The 25,005-nt window shown below is 45.7% G+C and overlaps 3 protein-coding genes across 8 annotated transcripts in view; 2 read left to right on the top strand and 1 right to left on the bottom strand.

Moving 5' to 3' along the window:
- taok3a (TAO kinase 3a) overlaps window positions 1-6,536 on the top strand; it is a 113,626-nt gene extending 107,090 nt beyond the window's left edge. For all 6 annotated transcript variants that reach the window (XM_070555557.1, XM_070555556.1, XM_070555553.1 and 3 more), the window contains exons 20-21: window positions 41-223; window positions 5,301-6,536. In XM_070555557.1, the coding sequence (XP_070411658.1) occupies window positions 41-223; window positions 5,301-5,462 (345 nt within the window). In that variant the 3' untranslated portion in view covers window positions 5,463-6,536. The remainder of the gene's footprint in view (window positions 1-40; window positions 224-5,300) is intronic.
- Window positions 6,537-6,911: 375 nt separating this feature from the next.
- pebp1 (phosphatidylethanolamine binding protein 1) lies at window positions 6,912-8,625 on the bottom strand. The gene is made up of 4 exons (XM_015960532.3): window positions 8,197-8,625; window positions 7,712-7,821; window positions 7,479-7,579; window positions 6,912-7,406 (listed from the first exon to the last, which is right to left on the bottom strand). Exons 1-4 carry the CDS (start codon window positions 8,329-8,331, stop codon window positions 7,189-7,191), a joined length of 564 nt encoding a protein of 187 aa, XP_015816018.3. The 5' UTR covers window positions 8,332-8,625; the 3' UTR covers window positions 6,912-7,188.
- Window positions 8,626-9,533: 908 nt separating this feature from the next.
- On the top strand, window positions 9,534-24,238 carry vsig10 (V-set and immunoglobulin domain containing 10). The gene is made up of 9 exons (XM_015960531.3): window positions 9,534-9,892; window positions 9,973-10,242; window positions 10,490-10,792; window positions 12,766-13,032; window positions 17,047-17,331; window positions 17,504-17,620; window positions 17,757-17,769; window positions 23,516-23,652; window positions 23,729-24,238. The coding sequence occupies exons 1-9, from the start codon at window positions 9,841-9,843 to the stop codon at window positions 23,812-23,814; spliced, it is 1,530 nt and encodes a 509-aa protein (XP_015816017.3). The 5' UTR covers window positions 9,534-9,840; the 3' UTR covers window positions 23,815-24,238.
- The last annotated feature ends 767 nt before the right edge of the window (window positions 24,239-25,005 follow it).

Raw genomic sequence — 25,005 nt, 5'->3', positions numbered from 1 at the left:
CTCCCTCTCCCCGTCGGTGGTCCGCCATCGGCTGTCTCAGCTGCGTCTGGATGAGGCCCAGGAAGCCGAGTGCCAGGCCCTGAGGCAGCAGCTGCAGCAGGAGATGGAGCTGCTCAACGCCTACCAGAGCAAGATCAAGATGCAGACCGAAGCGCAGCACGAGCGCGAGCAGCAGAAGCTGGAGCAGAAGGTGTCGCTGCGCCGGGCTCACCTGGAACAAAAGGTGTGCTGCAAGAAACGCTTCACTTTAACGCAGCGTCACACTTTAGCCTCGCTTCTCTGTAGGGTGGGCTCGTTCCAGCCAACTCAACCGCGTCTGACGAGGCCTGGGTGCACGTCAGATCGTTCAGGACACGAAGCACGGAGACGCAGGTCTTAGCGGGAAAGGGATGGACGACGGAGACGAGGCGCCGTGGTAGAAAATCTCATCCTGCAAATCTAATCCCCCAGAAATAATCCTGAACCTTAAACGGTAGCGCTCTAACAACATCAACAACAACAGCGTTTTAGATTATTTATCATAAAACATCTGATTACAGACGCTGCGTTCTTTTTCATTACGTTAGATAAACAAACCCGCTGAATAGAAAAGACTTTACTCTGTTTAGAGCCGTTAGACTTTATTAACCCCTCAGTGGGGAAACAGCAGCACTGGGAGAGGGAGGAGTTTGGTGTGTGTGTGTGTGTGTGTGTGTGTGTGTGTGTGTGTGTGTGTGGGTGTGTGTGTGTGTGTGTGTGTGTGTGTGTGTGTGTGTGTGTGTGTGTGTGTGTGTGTGTGTGTGTGTGTGTGTGTGTGTGTGTGTGTGTGTGTGTGTGTGTAATCGAGCAGAGTTTATGTATCGCAACGCTCAAGTGAACAGATTAGGATTATATTTAAATCTGAATCAGCGGCCAGTCTCTCTCTCTCTCTCCCTATCTCTCTCTCTCTATCTCTCTCTCTCGCTCTCTCTCTCCCTATCTCTCTCTCTCTCTCTATCTATCTCTCTCTCTCTCTCTCTCTCTCTCTCTCTCTCTCTCTCTCTCTCTCTCTCGCTCTCTCTCTCTCCCTATCTCTCTCTCTCCCCTCCCTATCTCGCTCTCTCTCCCTATCTCGCTCTCTCTCTCTCCCTATCTCTCTCTCTCTCTCTCCCTCCCTATCTCTCTCTCTCTCTCCATCTCTCTCTATCTCTCCATCTCTCTCTCTCTCTCCATCTCTCTCTCTATCTCTCTCTCTCCATCTCTCTCTATCTCTCCCTATCTCGCTCTCTCTCTCTCCCTATCTCTCTCTCTCTCTCTCCCTCCCTATCTCTCTCTCTCTCCATCTCTCTCTATCTCTCCCTCTCTCCATCTCTCTCTCTCTCTCTCTCTCCATCTCTCCCTATCTCTCTCTCTCTCCATCTCTCTCTCTCCATCTCTCTCTATCTCTCCCTATCTCTCTCTCTCTCTCTCCCTCCCTATCTCTCTCTCTCTCTCCATCTCTCTCTATCTCTCCCTCTCTCCATCTCTCTCTCCATCTCTCCCTATCTCTCTCTCTCATCTCTCTCTCTCTCCATCTCTATCTCTCTCCTTCTCTCCCTATCTCTCTCCATCTCTCTCTATCTCTCCCTCTCTCTCTCTCTCTCCATCTCTCCCTATCTCTCCCTATCTCTCTCTCTCATCTCTCTCTCTCTCCATCTCTATCTCTCTCCTTCTCTCCCTATCTCTCTCCATCTCTCCCTATCTCTCTCTCTCATCTCTCTCTCTCTCCATCTCTATCTCTCTCCTTCTCTCCCTATCTCTCTCCATCTCTCCCTATCTCTCTCTCTCATCTCTCTCTCTCCATCTCTATCTCTCTCCTTCTCTCCCTATCTCTCTCCATCTCTCCCTATCTCTCTCCATCTCTCCCTATCTCTCTCTCTCTCATCTCTCTCTCTCTCCTCCTCTCTCTCTCTCTCTCTCATCTATCTCTCTCATCTCTCTATCTCTCTCTCCTTATCTCTCTCATCTCTCTCTCTATCTCTCTCTCCTTATCTCTCTCTATCTCTCTCTCTCTCCCTATCTCTCTCTCTCTCTCTCTATCTCTCCCTATCTCTCTCTCTCTCTCTCTCCCTCCCTATCTCTCTCTCTCTCTCCATCTCTCTCTATCTCTCTCTCTCTCTCTCCCTATCTCTCTCTCTCTCTCTCTATCTCTCTCCTTATCTCTCTCTATCTCTCTCTCTCTCTCCCTATCTCTCTCTCTCTCCCTCTCTCTCTCTCTCTCTCCCTCCCTATCTCTATCTCTCCCTCTCTCCATCTCTCTCTCTCTCTCTCTATCTCTCCCTATCTCTCTCCCTATCTCGCTCTCTCTCTCTCTCTCTCTCCCTCCCTATCTCTCTCTCTCTCCATCTCTCTCTCTCTCTCTCTCTCTCTCTCCATCTCTCCCTATCTCTCTCTCTCATCTCTCTCTCTCTCTCCATCTCTATCTCTCTCCTTCTCTCCCTATCTCTCTCCATCTCTCCCTATCTCTCTCTCTCTCATCTCTCTCTCTCCATCTCTCTCTATCTCTCCATCTCTCTCTCTCTCTCTCTCATCTATCTCTCTCATCTCTCTATCTCTCTCTCCTTATCTCTCTCATCTCTCTCTCTATCTCTCTCTCCTTATCTCTCTATCTCTCTCTCTCTCTATCTCTCCCTATATCTCTCTCTCTCTCTCTCCCTCCCTATCTCTCTCTCTCTCTCTCTCTCTCTCCATCTCTCTCTCTCTCTCTCTCTCCATCTCTCTCTATCTCTCCCTATCTCGCTCTCTCTCTCTCCCTATCTCTCTCTCTCTCTCCCTCCCTATCTCTCTCTCTCTCCATCTCTCTCTATCTCTCCCTCTCTCTCTCTCTCTCTCTCTCTCCATCTCTCTCTATCTCTCCCTATCTCTCTCTCTCATCTCTCTCTCTCTCCTTATCTCTCTCTATCTCTCCCTATCTCTCTCTCTCTCTATCTCTCCCTATCTCTCTCTCTCTCTCCCTCCCTATCTCTCTCTCTCTCTCTACATCTCTCTCTATCTCTCCCTCTCTCCATCTCTCTCTCTCTCTCTCTATCTCTCCCTATCTCTCTCCCTATCTCGCTCTCTCTCTCTCCCTATCTCTCTCTCTCCCTCCCTATCTCTCTCTCTCTCTCCATCTCTCTCTCTCTCCATCTCTCCCTATCTCTCTCTCTCATCTCTCTCTCTCTCCATCTCTATCTCTCTCCTTCTCTCCCTATCTCTCTCCATCTCTCCCTATCTCTCTCTCTCCATCTCTCTCTATCTCTCCCTATCTCTCTCTCTCTCATCTCTCTCTCTCCATCTCTATCTCTCTCCTTCTCTCCCTATCTCTCTCCATCTCTCTCTCTCTCTCTCATCTATCTCTCTCATCTCTCTATCTCTCTCTCCTTATCTCTCTCATCTCTCTCTCTATCTCTCTCTCCTTATCTCTCTCATCTCTCTATCTCTCTCTCTCTCCCCCCCCCCCCCCCCCCCCTACACACACACACACAGATTTCCCTCACCACAGGTGGCGATGACCGTGGCATGACGTCCTGCTGGGTGCAGACGAGCGTCTCTCTCCCACCTGCTGGTAACTGTAGTGCCATCAACCGTCAACATTAAAGTTATTATTCCCTTTTTTCTAAATAACGTCTAATTTAGTGTAAAACGCACCGTTCACGTCGCTGAAGTCTTCCGTTTGTTTTCAGTCTCGAGTAACTCGACTTCTCACATGAGGGTGTTTTAAGTCGACAGCTTTCCTTCTTCAGGTTGCTGCTTCTGTTATAATTAGTGTAAATGTGGTAGTTTTATCCCTAGTGGTCCTGTGGTTTAGTCACTACCTCCTGTTAAGGTGGACTGATGAGTCCAAACGGACCTGCGTCGCCGCCACAGTCTAGTAGACGGCACTCCGACAACAAAGGAGAACGCTGCCACCCTGATCCGGTTCTGCTGGGTCCGGCGCGCCCACCCACGGTGGTTTGTTGCCACCTCCTGGCGACGCTCGGACCTGCAAACCGGTACCGATGATGTCATGGTGTTTGAAGCACTATTGTCCTCCAGTTCAGTTCACGGTCTGAGTCTGGAGCTTTGTGTGCATGCTCAGTAGTCGGCTCAACTGCCATATTGCACCTGCAGAGGTGTGTGTGTGTGTGTGTGTGTGTGTGTGTGTGTGTGTGATCAACATGAGGCCCCTGCAGTAAACACACACCGACTCTTCTTGAGCGTGTGTGTTTAGCTGCTTTATGGCGTTTGCCCACTGAGAAGGAAAATGCAACCATCTGCAACTCTTCTAGGCCAAACTGTGAGTTTCCTGCAGGAAATAACCGAAAACATCAGAAACGTTAACCTGGTTGGTCACCTGCCGTCAGTCAGAGGTTCCTAAATCATTTCCCACTAAATAATCATATTTTTTCATAAAAGATTAGTATAAATGCGACGGTCCCTGGTTGAGTTTTATAAAATCCAACAGATCACCTTTAATATAAACGTCGGTGTTTACCCGCGATGCTGCAGAGGCAAGGCGGTGATAGAATTAATATAAAGAGGAAGAAAATATCATTTCTATAGCGCCTCTCAAGATAAAAACCACGAGGCGCTTCACAAAAACAAAAATGTAAAAATATAAAAAAGAATTTAGAAAATGATTTAAAAAAATTAAAATGAGCAAAAATAGACAATTGTGATTAAAAAAAATGTAAATAAAGAGAGAGAGTGAACAGGAAAGAGGGAAACCAGTGGATCCTGAGGAAGGTGGAATAGGTGGGGAGAGCAGAATAAAGAGAGAGAGGTGAAGAAGGTCATACAAAAGCCAGCTTGAACAAGTGAGTCTTCAGCTGCTTCTTAAAGGAGACCACTGAGTCCACTGATCTCAGGCTCAGGGGGAGAGAGGTCCAGAGTCTGGGGGCCACAGCAGCAGATGATCTGTCACCTTTGACCTTTAGCCTGGTGCTGCACAACCAGTAGGCTTTGATCACTGGACCTCAGGGACCTGCTGGGGGTGTAGGGACTAAGAAGATCACCAATGTAAGATGGTGCTTGTCCATGTAAGGCCCTATAGACCAGAACCAGGATCTTGAAATGAACCCTGAAGTTGACTGGCAGCCAGTGAAGCTGGAGGAGATGCGGAATATGGTGTGTGTATTTCAGAAACACATCTTAGACTGAGAGACCATCTAAAGGCTCAGGAACCGTCTGCAGGTGTTTGGGCGTCACCAGCTGATCAGTGTGAGACGTTCGGAGTCTAGAATATTGAACCTTTTCACATGATTCTAATAGTCTGGCTTGTTGTGGAACGGGTCTGTCTCACGTAGCCTCGCTGTTGTAAATCAGGATCATCTCCTCTCCCTCAGATCGAAGAGGAGCTGGGTTCTCTTCAGAAGGAGCGAACTGACCGGATTAAACACCTTCTGGAGCGTCAGGAGCGGGAGATCGACAGCTTTGACATGGAGAGCATGCGGCTGGGCTTCAGTAACCTGGGCACCTTAGACTTTCCCAAGGACGACTACAGATGAGGAGGGCGAAGGTCTCCTGGACGTCCGTCTGCCTCAGAACACCGACCTGACCTGACCCAGCCCGACGGTGCCAGATTTCCCAGCTGCCGACGGCCACTCACTCACTCTCTCACACACACACACACACACACACGCACGCCTCCAGAACGAGCGTTTCCGTGTGTTTTCTGGGCCGGTCACACGAGGTCAACGGCTGGTTTCAGAGCCCCCCCCCCGCCCACTCCTCTTCCCCTTGTGACATCACAAGATAATGAAAAACAAAAAAATGTAGTTGTCATGTTTTTTTAATGATGACTTAGTCCGTGTTTCTTGTTTCTTGTGCAATGAAAACACTTTTGGTGAGACTAGAAGTGGAGTCGATCTGGCAGAAGTGGCTCTGCGGCCGTGCGTTTGCACACGTTTCTCTTTCCTTTTGGTTCTGTTTCTTTCAACTGAGCAAAAAATGTCTTGAAGCGATAAATCAAACAGCTGATCCTTCCGCAGCCGTTCGCCTCCGCTGCTCCTTTTCAACTCTTTCTGGTTTTTATTCATCGGGACGTTTTTAGGACAAACTTTGGATCATTTGATACTTTGAGAGACAAATTTGACGACACGTCCAGGTACGCAGATCATAACCGTGAGTTCTCCAGGTGGGTGTGGTTCCTGGAGGACGGTGGTACTCCACGTTGTGGTTTCACGTCGCTGCAGCAGATGTGAAAAATCAAATAATCCACCTGTGATGTGAGCTCCAGCTGGCACAAAGGGCTTCACGGTGGGGGGTCGGGGGGCGCGTGTAGATGGATTTATGGAGAGCTTTTACTTATTTTCATATTGTATTTTAACTATCTCACAAATCAAAGTGATTTTTAAAGATTGTTCTCCTCTTTTCAGTCTTTGGAGTCGTCATTATCAACTCTTTTTTTTTTTTTTTTTTTTTTTGCTTTACACAACCGTCGAGCTGTATTTTCTTATAAACCAGATCAGTATGATGCTTTATTATTGCATGCACTTTATTTTTTTCCAGGTTTAAAGAAAGCTTGAATCTGTCGGAGCTTTTAATTATATTTGTAAATAAAGTGCTCATCACACAAATCACAGACGTCCACTTCAGATGTGTCTCTTGGCCCCAGGAGGCCAAACTCCGAAATCTTAACTAAGATCAGTGTTTCACGCTGAGCCGATGTGGCCGGCTGTTGGAACGTTTACTCATTAAGTGGTGGTCAGAGGGGCCGACGGCGCCAAATGGCGGCCTCGCCTCTGTCAGACCTCCCCAGGGCGGCTGTGGCTACAAGTAGCTTATCATCACTAGCAGTGTGGGAATGTGAGTGTGTGTGAAAGCGTCTTTGGGTTTCTAGAAAAGCGCTATGTAAGTTCAGTGCATTATTATTATTATTAAGACTTTTGGAGACCAAGTCCTCTAGTTGCAGGACTGGGACGGTTAAATGAGGACACGGCACAACCAACCATAACTAAAGTTTGAGGATTTATTGCTGCACGCTCTTTGCAAAAACTTCGTATTTCTTAGTTTAATCTGCCTAAAATAAAAGTTACACAAACTAAATCCTAATAATCATATTGAAATGGTTCTGAATGACCCAGTCTGCAAAAAGTTTATCACAGGTGACTCATTCATGAAGCGCTTATGCAGAATTATGATGCAACAGTGGGAAAAAAAAACGTGTCTTGCTCCATTTTTATGTTTTGTTTTGGGGTGGGAAGTCCTAGAACCTGTTTAGTCTTTCCTGTTTTACTTCCCGGCCAGCTGCTCGTAGAGTTTAGGGACGTAATCGTCCCATTCCGCCTGGTAGCTGGTTCCGGCCACTGGCGCTCCCAGGTTGTACTTCTTCCTGAAGGTCTGGATCTTGAACTTGCCGCGGCCGTCTCCACAGCAGTTGGTGCGGACGGTCTCGGAGCAGGACAGACTTCCTGGCTGCTCGTACACCAGCCACACGTACCTGTGGAGACCTGACGGAGAACAAATGTCATTCATCAGTTTTAGAGGTTGAGAAGTCAGTCCTGAGATGTTGTGTCTCTTACCTGTGCCTTTAGGAGGGCCAGAGCCCACGTAGTCCGACAGGACATATCCAGAGGACACGTCATTCCCTTTCATGTTCACCACCAGAAAATGATGCCATTCCCTTCAATAAACCGGTAAAACGTGTCACGGGGTAATTCAGAACTGATCATAAGATTTATTAACACTTTTAGAAGGAGCAGCACATAAAAGGCTAACTCCAGTTTGAGTTTGGGAGCAAGATCCATCTCATCACCTGAACTTGGGGTCTTTCCTGCTGGGAGCGTCAGGATCCGTAAGGGCCAAGGTGTAAAGTTTACTTGGATCACATCCTTCCCATTCGATGCAGGTGGGTCGATTCTGCACCTGGAGAGGAGAACAAGGTTAAACTGCTTCTAGCACACATCTCCTCCTCTGAGCTGTGCTTTAATATTCCTACTGACTGCAGAGATGTCAGAAACGGCCTTCCAAGTTTTTAATGCAGAAGGAATCCGCTTGGGGGCGCTCTAAGGCAACTATCATAGCTGCACACGTGCCGTAGGCATTATGTATCCACATCATAGCCGTTAAACATTCACACGCAGTCACCCAAATCAAAGTTGGTGCTATCTTGCAGAAATTAGTATTTCCGTTACGTTTAAAGCGCGTCTCTAAGGCTGGCATGGCTAACGTAACAACTAGCTAGCTGCGTTGTTAGCTAAAGTAACAACTAGCTAGCTGCGTTGTTAGCTAGCTCCTAACCTGTGTTGGAGTAAGCACTTCGCCGAGCTCGTTGATCTCCACAGAACCGTATTTAACGGTCAAGGGTTTCGCAGGTTCTTCCTCCACTTCCTGCAGGGCGAGCGGACCGCACCACTGGCTCACATCAGCGGGCATCTTCGCGGCTAGATCAGACGCTGACCGACTGGTGCTTCAAACAAACCCCAAATCCTGGAGTGCTGCGTTCAAGTACTGCCTGAAAATAGGTTGCTAGTAGTTCGCGTTACGTGAAATTCAAGCGGACAATAAAGCATTTAGACATAAATTTAAGAATAAAAATTAATTTTAAAGACAGTTTAATCGTGGTTATCGTGTAATTTAAATTAAAAGACAAACACACCAATAAGTGATGTTTCTTGTGCTTGAAATATTGCAAGAAGCTGTTATTTCCAACAAATGCCTGAGCATTTAAACTGCACAAACAACAACATGCAACCACTAGAGGGCGCTGTTAAATAAAAACCACATGGCATTTGATTTGCTAAAAGGTCTGTCAATCAAATCGCATGTTCATAATACGGCCTCCCCTCGTCTGCGCCAGACACACTTTCTATTTTCAGACAGCCTTGTTTAGAGAAAGATCTGAAAATTAAACATTCTCTGCTGCTGCGAGAGTCTTAAAGGGATACTATGCAACTTTTTCATATTTTCAAAACATTTTATTGAGCTAGTGTGTGTTAAAATGACCCTTTACATGGTTAATGAAATGTCATTCAGATTCCGACCGTCCTCTGTTTCCAGAATATCGCATTTGCAACTTCAGAGTGCTGTAACACCTGTACCTGTTACCTGTAAAATTGATTTGACCACAGATAATTGACAACAGTCACTAGGAGGTGCTAAAAGCAAGCAAAACTGTCAAGAGTGTCTTTAACAAGAGCCAATAACCCCTGTTCTTAAATCTGGCTACCAGGAAACTACAGAATCTTTTTAAAGTGGTTCTGTTATTGTAAATCAGTGACAAAAATACAAATAACAGAATTTTAAAAATCCTCAGTTGGGGCATTTTGGTATGACGGATTTCCTTGCAATTCATACACCCAGCAGGGTTGTTTGATTCTTAGGAAACCCTGGAAAAGTTCTGTATTTTATACTTTATGCTGATTCTCGACAACAGGTGAAGTTCTAAAATAATTGCTCAGATCTTCTTGTCTATCTCGGTCTGTAAGTTAGGGCGTCTGAGATTAAGAGTTAGATCTATTGGTTAGAGTATCTAATGAGACATGAATACATTTCTACCTAAAATGTGCTCTTGGAGGCGTTTTTTCTATATTTACGCATCCCTTTCATTGTTGAACAAAATGATGTTACTGTACCTTTAAGAAGGTGAACTCCAGGGTGTGGTTTATGCCGGGAAACGTTTCCGGAACAACAGAATCTAAACCTGTGTTGTTTCTCCCAACTTAATCAGGAGCGAAACTTAATTCTAAACTTGTCTCAGATAGACGTGGCTTTGCGTCAGAGAGGTCACCTCTGTCGGGCGCGTGAATGAACATGGGCATACAGGTGTCGTGTGCCTCGGTGCGTCACAGGTAGGCGCGCGCTCAGCCCCGGGGGAACCAGCCCGACGTGTTTGGGCCAGCTTTAGTTAAGCTTTTGTTCCGAGGGCGATGAGGGGAAGTTAACATGAAGATAATCGCAACTGTAGCGCTTCTACAGCTGTGTTTGTCAGCTACAGGTGAGTGTTCGCGTCACAGGTAAGATTATAAATCACGCCATCGTGTTAAAAAGATGCATTTTTCCTCGTCCAAACTTCAGTTTCAGACAACGTCTCCACCGAAACTGTCCAGACAGCGGAACCGGGAGTTCTCGTTCGTATTCCGTGTAATTCTACAACACCTGCTTCGGTCAGGTGGACGAAGGACGGACACGACGTCCGCCCGGAGACTGCCGATGGGCGTCTGGCCGTGCTGCAAAACGGGAGTCTAGAGATCAGACGGATGGGACGGGATGATGAGGGCATCTACCTGTGCAGCTCCACTCTACCTGACAGCGACTTCCGGGCACGTGTGCAGCTGCGGATGGCCAGTAAGTGGATAGAAGTCCAGTTAGTGTCCAGGGTGAGGTCACTGGGTGTAGCTTTTTGAAAAACTGGTTTCCAAACTCGTTTTACAGCCAAACTGACAAGTCACGTGACAGCAGGTGCTGGGAGTTGATTTCTTCTCCTTTTTTCGTTTAAATCAGCATATCCCTCTGAAATGGGCTCATTGAATGTGATTTGACTTGTGATTGCAAACTGAAACCAGTTGTAACATGGCGCGCTTGTTTATTTCAGGTGGACCAAAGGATCTGTCTACCCTCGTCTTTCCTGTCATTAGTCTCTCTAATGGGACACTAGTTGCAAATCGGGGCGCCTTCATTCACTTTCGGTGCTCTGCATCATCTGAGCCGTCTCAGCGGCTGACCTGGACCTTTAGCAGAGCTCCATCCAACAACACGCTGATCTCTACCTCACAGACCTCGCTGGAGTACTGGATAAAGAGCATCCAGCCTGGCGATCAAGGAGTTTACACCTGCGGTGCCATCAACACCGTCTCCAACCAGACAGTCAATAAGAGCTCAGAGTTGCTGGTGTACTGTAAGTAGTCTGCTGTACCTGCTGGTTTAATGCTGAGCACGCTCAAAGCAACATTTGACTGGCTGACCCTGTTCTATGGCATAAATCTGTATTTCCCTTAAGTCCCTCCCCAGGCGTCTACGTCCAAACGAATCATTCACACGAGCACAATCGGGCATCCACAGGACTGAGTCGCCTCCTAACGAGAATGCGCTCCAGGTCCCAGCGTGCACTTAAGAGTGACGCAGACGTCTGTCAGTTTAGCACACCAACCTAGCTTGAATGCTAACTCGACCCGCATTCAATTAATGTCAGTGGGAAGGGAACTAAAAGGTATTTACCTTTTGTGTGTGGGAGCCAGAGGAGAGGTGAGCAGAAAACGGCAGCATTTGCAGTCTTACTCATTATTATTCATGACATTCGGACATCTCTCCTCTGATTGGCTAACAGCGCTGTGACTCTACCACTGACTCCGTTTGCTTTTCAATGTTGATGTTTTATCCCCATAAATAACACAAGCCTGAAGGAGTTCTGCCATGTGGTGGATTTGCTAATGCTAACAGTTAGCTTCTACTAGCACAGACGTGCTCTACTCTCTCCTGGATGCTAAATTAACAACGGCCTTCCTCGCCGCGAGCCAAGATGGTTGAGTCCGTGAATGCTAATTTAGGAGTGTGACGTGGAATTGACTGGCTTTTCTAATCCGAGCGTGTCCTCGTCTATTTTCTGTCGGTGGCTAATGCAGGAAATAGGGGTAGGTTATTTTTGCATTTAGCGTGCAGGTTAAACTCGGTGACCAATCATTTTACAGATATAACAAGTAAAAACATTTTTTCAGTGAACTTGGTTCTTAAAGTGCACTGGCAGGTCAAGAGAATATTGGTGATCATCAGCTTCAATTCGTGAAAATTCCAGCCAGTTTCTGGGTATTTAATTTTCCTTGCATGAAGATAAAACAGGCAAATGTATCACCTACTATGCAAAATCTGAAAGGAAATATAATAAAAATTAACATTTATGAGCAGTTACGGACTTTGGTTCATTGGCTTAATTGGTGACTGGCCAATCTGAAGTTCAAAAATCCGATATTTCGAGTGTGTGAGTGCAGCAGTTTCAAGCAGGTCAGTAAACACCGTGTCTCTTATTCACTCTAATGATTTTTTAATATGCCATGTTTGTACTTCTTGAATCATTATTTAGGTGAATAAAAAGTATTTTTTGTTCCAATAACTGAGGTCACAGGGGAACTAGTCAGTTTTGGCTTGCTTCTAGCACCCCCTGGTGTCCGTATGTAAAATTGAAAGCTAAACCTATCTCCTTGCGGCGCATCAGTAACGTCTCCCCAGCTTTTCTCGGTGTCTACCAGATCGGTTCATCTCTAAATTAAACAAGCCAGCTGTGTTCATGATCTAAAACATGCAGGAAACGTGCTGGAAGCAGACTGCAGCGTCGGGTATGTCGGTCCCAGCAGCGGACTGGCAGGCTGAAGTTGGGGCGATAGGGACTGGGTGGACTTTCATTAACCCTGTAAAGGGTTTAACCAGAATAGGTTTTTTATAATGGGTTTTTAAGTCAAGATGGCACAAGATTCAGAAATTGGTATCAGGCCTCCAAACCTGAATCAGTGCACCTCCTGGAAAAAAACCAAACAGCTGTTGAACATAAATTAATGATCTATAGAAAATATTTTGAGATACTTAAAGGTTGTTGATTAAATACTTTCGTCTGATTCGCTTCCTAATAAAAAAACACGATCTGCAGGGTCAGGTCTTGTTTAGGCGATGAAAGATTCTTTGAAATGATCAAGATGCAACTTTGGTTTCTAACTTCCTGCAATTGTTCCTGATGAAGGAAGTCGCTGTGTGTTCATTCCACTACGCTGTTTAACTCGGTTTGTGTGTCCAGTAGACATGTTGCATGCAGATGAGCCAAGCTGAACTTAAACAAGTCTGGTTTTTAATCTGTAATCCTGCTGATGTTTCTGCCTTGACCAGATTTACCACCGACGCACCCCGACTGCATGTGGATCCCAACACCAGACTTGTCCTTCATCCAGCTCAACTGCTCCTGGCCTGGAATGTATCCCACCCCCAAGCTGAGCTGGGGTCAAAAGGATGACGTCCAGGAGACGAATAACCTCTCCGTGATGCTGAATAGCTCCTTGGTGCAGAACGAGAAGATAATGGAGAAGAAGTTCACGTGCACGGCTCAGCATGCACTCCTCCCTGCCAGAGATGTGAGGTCGTGTTCGATTATACTCAGTAAGTCTGTAATGTGATCATTATGTTTTATTATTTAATTTTTAATGTACCCCGTGTTTCTAGCTTCACTCAAAGTTTTAGTTTAGCAAATTTCAAAATAAAAGCATCATCTCGCTGGGCTGGTGTGACGACGTTCTTTTGCGGGTTACCGAAACCTCTGAGTTGGTTCCAGCACGAGTCGCAGGCCGTGCTTCTCATGTCGTTGGAATTTAAAACATTTAAAAAGAATGAATGACAAATTTCCCTTTTATGGTCACAAAGTAATCTGGAACGTCTCAAACTCATTTCCGTCTGTTTCTGATTTTCAAAGTGCGGTCGTGTGAGACAGGAAATGCAAATGCATCGAATGTTTCCATACAAACCCTTTTACTCCTCAGAAATGTCATATGTTTAAATTCCAAGTTCAAATCTGCACGTTTAATTCCACATTTTGACATTTTTTCAACAGTCCCAGCCGAGTGAGACATAAGCTTCAATTCAATTCAGTTCAATTCAAAAATACTTTATTAATCCCAGAGGGAAACTGATTGCTGTAGTAGCTGAATAATAATAATAATCAATTCATCAAAGAGTTGTTGTATATTACAATGGCTGTTGGCAGGAAGGATCTCCAGTAGCGGTCAGTGTTGCAGCCAAACTGAAGAAGCCTCTGACTGAAGACACTCTTCCGTTGTCGGACAGTCTTGTGAAGAGAACGCTCAGGGTTGTCCATCATGTTCTTGATTCTCTGGAGAATCCTTCTTTGCATCATCTCCTCCAGCGGTTCAGAAACTGCCGATGCTCTGGCTGAGTCCATGTAAGGGCTTGGAGTTCCTCCATCTTGTTGGCCAGTGATCTCACATCGCCCATTATGATCGATGGAAGAGATGGTTTGAATTTCCTCTTTCTCTGTCTCCGTTTTGCTCCCGCTCTGCACCCACGCTTCTCGCGTTTTAGTTCATTTGGGATTTGTGGCTTCAGTTGAGGTATTATTTCAGCCTTTCCAACGTTAATCAGCTGCTCCCGATTGTAAACCAGCTTGTTGCCATGGTTACGCATCATAACAAATGCTCAAAAAGTGAAAACAGCTAAAAATAAAATAGCAGTAAAAATCCTCCAAGCTTCACAGCACCAGAAACAGAAAAGTAAAGTGTCCAAAAAATACAGTTTTTATTGAGAAACTAGAAGAAAAAATGTCCAAGAAAAGACAAAACTTACATATAGTCAACAGAGCTACTCCAACATGCAGCCACCCAGGGCAGCGCAGTTCCGGGAAGATTTGGAAAATATCTCCAGTTAATTGAAACTACCATCAAAAGTGCATCATCTAGATTAAAATTCCCAAATCCTCACGCGTGCAGCGTTCCTGCAGACGTGTGTTTGGGTTGCGGCGCCGTTTCGGTGCGTTAAAACAAACGTCGACGCTCTCTTAATACCCGCGTACCCCTGCCCTTCTGGCAACGTCAGATGTTTTTAGAGTTGAAGAACGAGCCAGGAAGCGCGTTATCAGCTGTTCTTCTGTGTCACGTTCTGACGTCGTCCCTCAGGAGGAAAGTGATGTCGTAAGCACAAAATGTCTGTTTGGACAAAGTCATTTCTTCTGGCGAAGGACTGAAAACACAACTTCTCAGAAGACATTCACATGTCTCCAGAAGTGGTATGTAAGCATCTTTCACAGGAAAATGAATCTCCGGGACAAAACGAATCCTTTCTCTACTAAACGAACAGATGTCCGTGTTTAGTGTTCCTCCCGCTGTTCGTCTGATCTGCTTCAGCGTTGGTAGGCGTGCTGCAGGACACCCGATGAAAACCACAAACGCACTTAATTTGGTCGAAAAGCAGTTTGAGCTTCTGCTGACGGTCGGGTCGATGACCGGAGGAGGAGACGGGTGGGTCTATTAGGAGAATTTCATTGTTCTTTTATCATCTCTGGTGCTGCAGACTTTATGAAATAGCGACACAAACATTTCACATAGTAGCCGGACGGGTTTATTAACGTTTCCATGTGTAAAATCTTTAGCTGGAACGTTGTTAACGGGCATGGAAAAGTGCTTTAAGAAAACTTGTTTTCCAAATTTGTTTTTGTAGATTTTAATTCAGAGTTCAAAAGCTGATCCAGGTTCGGAGGTGTTGTGCATTCCCTGTTGTTGTTGTTGTTGTTGTTGTTGTGGTGACACTTTAGCAAGCGGATGATGCCAAAATTTTCTGGAAATCGGCTCAGAACAGCTGCAGCACACGCCGGCCATCGGCTGACCATGACCGATAGATATTGGTTATAGAAAAATCCACATCGGTGCATCTCCAGTTCTGAGTGTGTACCAAGACTTGGGGTTGAATGTTTTAAATCTGACTGAAGATGCACCAAAATACTTCCTGGTGTTTGAAATCATCCAGAATTCAGGAGTTCATCGGTTATGAAACTCAAAACTCACATCACTGCCGAGCAGTTGTGAGAAATCCGGTGTTTCTCCTGGTCTGTGAACCTACCTTGCCTAAGCTTTAACTGAAGCAGTAGCAGATCTTTCAAGTGGAAAATTTAAGCATCTATTTAATTAATTTTTGTTGTACTTTGTGGATTATTTAAACGTTGCAAAGGAGAAAGAAATTCTCCCAAAACATTTGTGAATCTCCACGCGGCTCGCCGTGAGCGTTCGGAGGTCTGTAGCAGCTCTGACGAGGAAAACAACGTTTAGAAAGTGTCGGCTGCGCTTGAACTAAGCCACAAAATCAGCAGAAAACTATTTGTCCTGAAACTGAAACACTATCATGCCTAAGGTGCTGAGAAAATGTTGACTAGGAGAAGACGATGACTAATGCATAGTTTACATGGTGATGAAACGGGCCTCCTCCCCGTCAGGTGACAGCCTCTCGGTCACGATGCTCTGAAATGAACTGATACTAAAATAATCTAAGCTGGTGTCATTCACATGAAGTTCAGAATGAATACAAGTTTCAGAAGAAGGATTACAGGTCTAATGCATTATTATTCATGATATGCAAACGCCTCAGCTCTGATTGGTTAACAGTAAAACGACTCGTGAGCTGGTTTTTGTTCGATCTCCTTTGGGTTAAAAATGCACATTTTCCCAGTGACTTCGTAGCCCGGCCTGCCAGACTCCTCCTCTGTTTAATTCTGCACAGAGAACGGCTCTGGGAACTCTCCTATTCAGATAACCCCGCCCCCTGAGAATTCTAACCGAGCCAATCAGCGCTGAGTATCGTACGTCACATACCACAACGCCGAGTTTGTCATAAACATGGCGACTGAAGCGGAGTTCGCTGCGGCTCTTTCCTCTGCTCTAAATGACTCAGATGTCTTTGAAACCGCAACAAGTAGAAGCGCTAAAAGCATTTCTTCTAAACAAAGATGTTTGCGCTGTCGCCAGACGCCATTTTTACTACAGCTAAAGAATGACAGCGTCGCGGACGTCACACACAGCGACGCTCGGTTTCTCAGGAACAGCGAAGACGGCGGCGGAGTTCACTGCAACTCGTTCCTCTGCCCTAAATGACCCAGATGTCTTTAAAACCACAACAAGTAGAAGCGCTAAAAGCATTTCTTCTAAACAAAGACGTTTGCGCCGTTGCCAGACGCTATTTTTTTTACTACAACCAGAAATCTACCTCGTCGTGTGGTTCAGTCAGGATTTCTGTCTTTTTTCTGATTGGTCATTTGTGAGCTTCCTAGTCCCGCCCCTCCTGTGCCCTCTGCCTGTGAGTGGCCAGACTCCCTCAGTGCAGGATTAAACAGAGGACGAGTCTGGCAGGCCAGGCTAGTGACTAGAGCCGTGCAGCTTTTCCTGACCTGATTGTTTTCCCGTCTAATGCCGGAGACGAACCTCAGTCCAGCATGCGTGTGCAAGCCAGAGTGATCGTATTTAAAAGAAGAAACACGTTACACAGTTTCTCAGTGAAGGAGAGGGCTCATTGGTGTTATCCTTTATTTTCTCTCTACAGCCAATTAAAACAACCTTTATTTTCCACGTAAGTTGTAGTTGAGGAAGGATGTGAAATAATTTTACTGTTTTTCCTCAGAGGCTCCATATCCTGTTGGCAAACCGATGGCCGTGGCTCTGGAGGGGTCCAACGTAACTCTGAGCTGCACCGAGGTCACGTCCGTCCCCACCGCTAACACCACGTGGAGAAAAGGGCTCCTGCAAGCCCTCATCACTCCAGGATCTAAGTACATCCTGTCTGGGAACACTGCCGTCTTCCTGCTGACCATCACCAACACCAGCAAGGACGACGAAGACGTCTACTTCTGCCGCAGCGAGAACCAGTTTGGAGTTGTGGAGCTGCAAGTGCAGCTCTCTGTGAAGTGTGAGTTGGTGATCAGAGCTGAGGGCTAGCGTTAGCGTGTAGCAGCGGTAAACAGAAGGCTGTAGACGTAGTGAGGTGTGATCCGGCTTTGGCTCCACGCCTAGAATGCTGATAAACCTGCTGCTCCACCCTCTTCCGTCTTCTAAATCCCGTCTTCTTCTCTTTCTCTCAGCATCATCCTCTGCTTATGTCGGAGGGGTCATCGGTGTCTTCATATCGTTTCTGATCGTTGGCTCAGCGATAATCATAGCTAGAGTCCTGTACTCCAGGAGACACCAGATCTGCCTGGGTAACGTAAAATTACGTCATTTAACATCGTAAATAAAGACTTTTTAAACATTGAAATTAAATATGAAGCACCTGATCTGTCATCGATACGAGCTGCATAAGCACACTGACTGTATAATCTCCCGTTTTCATTTCAGGCGGTGGATTATGGTGAGTAGCTTCTTGATTTTTATTTTATCATTTGCTTCATCTTAAGGTGCAATATGTAAGAATTTTACAGTAAAATAATCACAAAACTGTCATGCTGGCAGGAAGGTGACATTAAAACAGCGTTTCTCCTTTTAAAAGAGCTACAGTTTGTTTACAAGGACTGCAGCGTCAGCGTGTGTGAAGGACACAAATGTCGGTAATAGTGTGGGTTGTTGATGCGCCCGGGCTGCTCGGCCAGGGGGAGGTCCCTTTGGCTGACTGGTGAGCACGCGTGACTCTCACCCGGGAGTCTGGGACCGAATCCCACCCAGGCCCTCGTCTCCCCACCTTGCCACAGTAGCATTAGCATCAAATTTTCTTTTTCCATTTTTACTGAACTTTATCTTTTGCAAACGTTTTTGTTTTTTTAATCTGCACAAAATGGGGAATTTTCAAAAATGCAAAAGGCTCGAGACCAAAGGTAGGTGGGTAGAGCCCTGCACGGGCCTAAAATCTGAGACCGTGTCCGGCCCGGCCCGAGGGGGTGGAGCCCCAGCCCGACCCGGTCCGAAAAGGTTTTCAGGATTCTCTGACCTGACCTGACCCGAGCCCGACTTTTTTTAACCTTTCATAATGTTTTAGCGCGATAGGATGCTCAGCGTTCTGATTATCTGCGAGAAGCGTTCTGCAGTAAAAAAATAAAATAAAAAGGAAAGAAGAACAGCTCAATGCAGCTTTTTTTCTAACAGAGCGTATTTTTCGAGCGGCAGATGAAATTTACGAACACCGTATTAATTGGATGCGTTTGTAAATTTAATCTGCTCTGAAAACGCGCTCTTGTGCAGTTAGAAAAATAAGCAGCGTTCTAATTTTCTAACTGCAGAGCGAATTTATTCACAGAGAAATAGAATGCTGCTGTTTTCATGAGAATAAAGGAACGGTTTCTGACATCAAAGTGGACATAAAACGGCATATTAGAACAGGGGCACATGTTTCAATCAGCTGTTTGAGAATTTGTTTATATCGGCGCATTTATAAACCACACACACCTTAACTGAGCTAACGGTGTGTGAGAAGCAGGCAGGTGCTGCTGCGTTCAAGTGTTTCAGTTTTTTATTTAATGAATTTGATTAAAAATAAAGGCGCCCCGGCCCGACCCGTGTCCGAGGTAATTACAGTCGTTGGCCCGAAGCCCGGCCCTCGGGCTGGGCTGACCCCTGGGCCTAGGGCTCCAGTGCCGGGCTCTAAAGGTAGGCAACCCTGGTCCTATGTGCCATTCCCTTCTGTACCTGGTCGGCCCGGCCCGGATAGCTCCAGTCGGCCTCAGCGTGGCCCGGTTGATTCCACACATCCTTGCTTAGATATGCAAGGAATGCAGTCAGAGACATTTTCAGCTTCTAGGTAATCAGTATGGTAATGAACGGTGATGAATTGAGCATGCCTGTGGGCTGATTCTACCCACCAATCAGAGGCTTGCTCTAATGGAAGGTGTGAATTTGCTGTCAGCAGTGGGTGTGTTGGCCCTGGTCGGCCTGGAGCAGACCACCTCAGAAAGAGGGCTGAAAAACGGCAGACCACCAAGATATGTAAGCGAGCTGTGCTATCCGGGCCGGGCCGACCAGGTTCAGATGGGAATGGCCCGTTAGAGAGCTGCAGTCCTGCATGTTTTCCAGCCGTGCATGAACGTGCAGCTTTTAATTGGCTGAACACACCTGATCCAGGTAATCAACAGCAGGAACAACATAGATGGTTGGAAAACAAGCAGGACTGTGGCTCTCTAGGATCAGGGTTGCCCACCCCTGCTGTAGACTGATGATGATGCTGCTGTAATTTTCCATCCCAGTTTAATTATAGAACACTGTTAGGAACAACAACAAAGCTGGACCAAAGTAGAAGCACCGGGCAAAGGGTAAACACTAGACGTACCACAGGGAAAAAGCAATGAAACAATTTAAAAAACAAAATAAAATTGCAGTTGAGGTCATTTTTATTGTCTTTAACAACAGGAAGTGATGCAGCCGGTCTATCATGCAGAGGAAAATCCTTTCAGAGCTTTAGACCTGCAACAGAATACGGCTCCAACACCTTTTATCGTGTTTTTGGAACCAATAATCTGGTCTGCTGACCTCAGAGGGCAGGGCGGGACGTGTGGCTGCAGCAGAGCAGACATACGAATGAAGTCGTGTGTGAACGGACGCCAGAACTGGTGAAAGGTGTTCTCTTTTTCCTGCAGCGGTTAAAGATGGAGCTGCAGCGTTTGTAAGTGAGCAGCAGCAGCCTCCCAAGCAGGAGCCCGCTGCAATAGTCAAGCTGAGATGTTCTCATGATTCACTGTCTCAAGTTTCCTTTTAGACGGGATGTGCTTGCTTTTAAACGGCCGCCTGAGCGCATAGAAGACCGACTCCTCCGTTGTGTTAACGTGATTGTCCAGTTTCAGCAAAGAGAGGAAGGCTAGGCAGGAGTTCCTGCTGCTGCCATGAACAGCATAACTGCAGTGAGTCAGGGAGGGGTTGGAATGAACACAAGCCAGTTTGTTTCAGAGGATCTGACAATCATCTGAATGTTTTCTTTTAAAAACTAAACGCCAGATTCCAGCTTTCCATTTTGGCAAGGTGTCATTCGCATTTTCTTGGGTGTGTGCTGAAGTCCTCGGGTTGTAACTCATGGAAAATTTGGGCTAGCTGGTTGAAAGATAAAGGGTGTGTCCGAATCCACGGGCGGGATGCTTACGAGTGCGGGTCTTCGCCGGTCTAGACCGCTGAGACCAGAACCCAGCGGCTCTGAATTCAGACAGTCTAGCCTTCACCTCCACAGTGGCCCGTAGGTCCCGTCACAGCCGTGGATTTCTGCCTAAAATGTAATTTAAAAAACAAACAAACAAAAAATGTCTATAAACGGAACCGCTTTAAGCTTTTTAGGTTTCTACGGCTAGTTTTTATCAAACTTACGTTTAAAACTTCGTAGCTCTCCCCATTTTCTCTGCCTGTTGAAAATCCACAGCCGGCGCGCAAAGCATGCTGGGATAGCCTTGTTCTGTGAGGATACAACAGACCCGTCCTCGAAATGTGGGCGGAGTGAGGACGCGTGTGAGGACGTGAGAATGAGTATTCTTGGAATTCGGACAGTACTCGTCGCTGCGCTGTGACGTCATCGACCTTAAAATGCACTCTTGCAAGCATCCTTCCCGTGGATTCGGACACCCATAGTGTTTAAGTGTTCAAATTCAATTCAAATTCAAAAATACTTGATTTATCTCAGAGGTAAATTGATTTACTAGCTTGTCGCCATGGTTACGCATCATAACAAATGCTCAAAAAGTGAAAAAATAGCAGTCAAAATCCTCTAAGCTTCACAGCACCGGAAACAGAAAAGTAAAAGGTCCAGAAAAACTGTTTTTCTTAAGACACTAGAAGAAAAAATGTCCAAAAAAGGCAACACGTACATGTAGGGATGGGTACCGAATTCGGTACTTTTTAAGGTACCGACCGAATTCCACAGTACCGACTGAGCACCGATTCACTTCATTTGAAACGGTGCCTCGTTTCGGTACCCGTCCTTCACAACGAGAACTTGCCTAGACAGCTGCGCATGCACAAGAGCGTTATGTCGTCGGTCGCTGTGAGCCAGTTGTAAACAGAGCAGCATGGTAGAAAGAACGCACGCTAAAGCTTGGGTCCACTTCACTAAATGTGATGGGTAACTGGGTGATGATGAAACCAGCGACAACGATCTAAGTGAGACATCCTCATCTTAATCTGCTCCGGTAGGTAAATAAAATGTTTAAGATAACGTTAGCTTGATATGTTAGCTTCCGTTCCGCTAATGGTGCGTTCGCTTTCTCCTCGGAACTCCGATTTTACGACTAGATGAACATGAACGCGCTCTAAAGTTTGGCTTCACTTTACTAAATGCGACGGGTGATTGGGTGAAGATGAAAGCAGCGACAACGATCTAAGTGTGAGGCATCATCGTTTTAATCTGCTCCAGCAGTTAAATAAACTGTTTAAGATATCGTTAGCTTGGTATGTTAGCTTCCATTGCCACCGTTGTTATCAGCTAATGGTGTGTTCGCTTTCTCCTGGGAAATTCTAACTTCCCAGTAGGAAAAATCAAATGAAAAAGGACGGCAAAAGGAATGAAGATACACAGTAAATGTAGTTCACAGTAAAGATGTTTGCTTCAGTTTAATTATCAGCTTATAAAACTACAAGGACGATGTTAAAATACAAACAGTTGAATGTTATTTATCGTGATATTTATCAAATATTGTTATATATTGAGAAAAATATATATTTAATTACAAAAGAGAATTAAAATGTTAAACACTCAAAAGTATTGAAAATTGGTACCGTTAAGTACCGGTATCGATTCCTAGGTACCGGGTATTAGTACCTAATCAATTCAAATGTCAAAGGTACCCATCCCTACTTACATGTAGTTAACAGAGCTACTCCAACATGCAGCCACCCAGAGCAGCGCAAAAATTGGAAAGGGTTGATTATCTTTGATGTTCAACTCTTCACCATTTTAATGGGTTTTATGTTTTGTATCTTAATTATTTTTGTACTCTCACTTATGTTGTGCAGCAGTAGGGAATGCTGGTGTGACTTGTGCTTGACTTGTGAATGTCGTTTCATGGCCAGGTCACTCTTGTAAAAGAGGTCTAGAGTGGGTTTTATCTGGCTAAATAAAGGTGAATGAAATGGAGGAAGTGTGTTTACAAAACCTGAGCCCAGCAGCAGGTATAAAGGGAACAGGGGAGGTCCGAGAACAGAACCTTGTGGTACCCCAGCAAAAAGCTGCAGAATTGGAGATAAATTCCCCCAATGGCCACTCCTGTTAGAGAGACAGGGTCATGCACACATGATGGGAGTGGTTCCTTCTTTATCTCTCCTGCTCAGACATCAACTGTCAGGATGTGCATTTGGACTGGTGTTGCCATGTTGGTCTCGACTTGAAATGCATACTAAAGTTGGCTTCGCAGAAAAGAATTGAGGAACACTGTTATAGTGGATGGGTGTGTATCCATCTGCTACGTAACTGATGCATTTTGGACGTGTTCCAGAAGCTTATTGTCAGTAGCGTCGTCCATCCACGCACTGCATAGGGCCCCGCGATCCATTGGGGGGCGGATCCTGCGCAAGAGGACATATTCTCTTGCGTGAGGCGCTCTGCGTGCTGAGCAAATCACACACACACACACACACACACACATTTTTATGATGGTTTATTATGGGGGGCCTCTAAATAAGTTGCCTAGGGCCCCCATGTGGCAGGAGGCCTGATTGTCGCTCCACAAAATTGTTTTTACGCACTAGTCTTCCAGAATGCACCGAGCTCTGCCGGTCAGATGGGAACGGACGGGGAGAGCCGTGTAAAACGTCCGTAAATGTTTAGAATAAACGCAAACAAATGACATCACTTCCTCTGACACCTCCGTAGCCGAGGCAAGCGCACCAGGAAATAAATCCGACCTTTTTGGATACATGCTGCTGGTTGTTACAGCGTGTGCTTACTAAATCATGCAGGATCTTGCCATTCTCTGGTGATCTTGCAGGAACGCTTTCGCCTCCCAGTAGGAAACCCTCCCAGTGGGAAGAGTTGTGCTGCTGAGCAAACGGGGAAAAGGCGTCTGTGACGTTACGGCTGACAGAGCCCTGAAATGTGAACCTGTGCTGTTTGCTCTTTCGTTTCGGTGTAAAACGAGGCTCGGGGATTCTAATCACGCGTCCTGACCCGAAAATGCTCCCTGGTTTCTGTCCTGTAGGGGCGATGAGAGAGGAGATGTGCTGAGTCTGGTGGAATCGGACGATGAGCATTTCTTTCAGGACACCGTCCCCCAGTTGCGCACGGAGGCCAACGGCCGCCGCACAACGCTCGTGGAAGTCCACCGTATCCCCTCCAGTAGGATCCTGACGTTTTACCGTTGTTCTCCTCTCCGAGGTGTTTTCGATAAAATAACCAAGTTTTGCTGTTTCAGGTGATCACGAGGAGACGGGAACCGCTGAGAAAAAGCCTCAGCAGCCAGAAGAAACCCAACAAACAGAGGATCTGGTGCCAATTTAGGTGCTGGGTGTTTTTAGATCAATGTGCCTTTTATTTTATTATTTTTTACGTTTCTGAACAGCTTGACCCTGTTTTGCACCGATCCTGTGATGCATATCCTGTAAATAACGTCTGACACTGAAAGCAAAACCAATCGCCTGATCTAGGGTGAACGTTTTTCTGCTGCTGTTGTTCCAGCTGGTTAATCTTTTAAATCCTTTAATGTGTAAAAACAAAGCTCAGACTTTTTAAACTGTGATGGTTTCTTTACCTCATGTCAGAGATACGTGTATATTTGGAATTCTGTGAGAAATAAAAGTTAGCAGACTTAATTACTGAAAAACTAGTATGAAGATTTAGGCATTTTTATGATTTTGGGGGAATTTAATGTTTCAGCTTGATGTGATTTAATTTCATTTTAATAAATAAGTCTGACAGAAATCAAGTTTTCTGACTTCTGTGTGCCAAAAGCACAAAATGCACATTTGCTGACGACTTTAATTATTTTTATGGTATTTTAAAGGAATATTATGCGTATTTTATATATAAAAGTATATTTAAAGAGCAAGTCACCCCCTACCAGAGTATTACTCCACTCTCGCTTCCTGTTTGAAAAATGCAACAAATGCTGTTGTCTAGCAGACTGAGAGGGCGGAGCCGCTAACAAATACACACACTCACGACATTGTGACATCATATGGTACCAGCTAACGTTCTAGGGTACCTCTTAGCCAATAGCGATGGCAGATTTAAATTCAAATGCAGTGCAGAGTTTTTACCTGACGACAGCACAACACTGACAGTTTTACGCAGAAAGTTTAAATTTTAACTAAAATGCACTAAAGTGCAAAACTATTGACTACACGTGTCTGCAGCAGGGGCGGATTTAGGACTGAAGAAGATCCGGGGCTTCACACACGTAACACGCACTAGTCTTTTCATAAAACATTCGGGGCTTGAGCCCAAGTAGCCGGGCCTAACGCCGCCCCTGGTCTGCAGCACCATTAGACACACGTTTATGTAGTTTATCAGAAAAAAATAAGTTGATTTGGGGGTGACTTGCTCTTTAAAAAGAAGATCCAGCTGAAAACCACATGAAGGAAATGAGCTGTGTGAGCTCAGACATGAAATATTTATGCTTGTGTGTTTAAAGAGGCTGTGGGAAGATTTTTCACTTATTATATTTGGAACCAGGTCTTCAGACCAACTAAA

Source organism: Nothobranchius furzeri, chromosome 10 (assembly GCF_043380555.1).
Source record: "Nothobranchius furzeri strain GRZ-AD chromosome 10, NfurGRZ-RIMD1, whole genome shotgun sequence".
Lineage (NCBI taxonomy): Eukaryota > Metazoa > Chordata > Actinopteri > Cyprinodontiformes > Nothobranchiidae > Nothobranchius > Nothobranchius furzeri.
This window is presented reverse-complemented; position numbering and strand designations above follow the sequence as displayed.

Coding starts and splice junctions, on each gene's coding strand:
- vsig10 (XM_015960531.3), top strand. CDS start 9,841: ATGAAGATAATCGCAACTGTAGCGCTTCTACAGCTGTGTTTGTCAGCT. Junction 9,893..9,972: donor GCTGTGTTTGTCAGCTACAG/GTGAGTGTTCGC, acceptor TCCAAACTTCAG/TTTCAGACAACGTCTCCACC. Junction 17,332..17,503: donor AGTGCAGCTCTCTGTGAAGT/GTGAGTTGGTGA, acceptor TCTTTCTCTCAG/CATCATCCTCTGCTTATGTC.
- pebp1 (XM_015960532.3), bottom strand. CDS start 8,331: ATGCCCGCTGATGTGAGCCAGTGGTGCGGTCCGCTCGCCCTGCAGGAA. Junction 7,822..8,196: donor AAGTGCTTACTCCAACACAG/GTTAGGAGCTAG, acceptor TCTCCTCTCCAG/GTGCAGAATCGACCCACCTG. Junction 7,407..7,478: donor TGGCCCTCCTAAAGGCACAG/GTAAGAGACACA, acceptor GTTCTCCGTCAG/GTCTCCACAGGTACGTGTGG.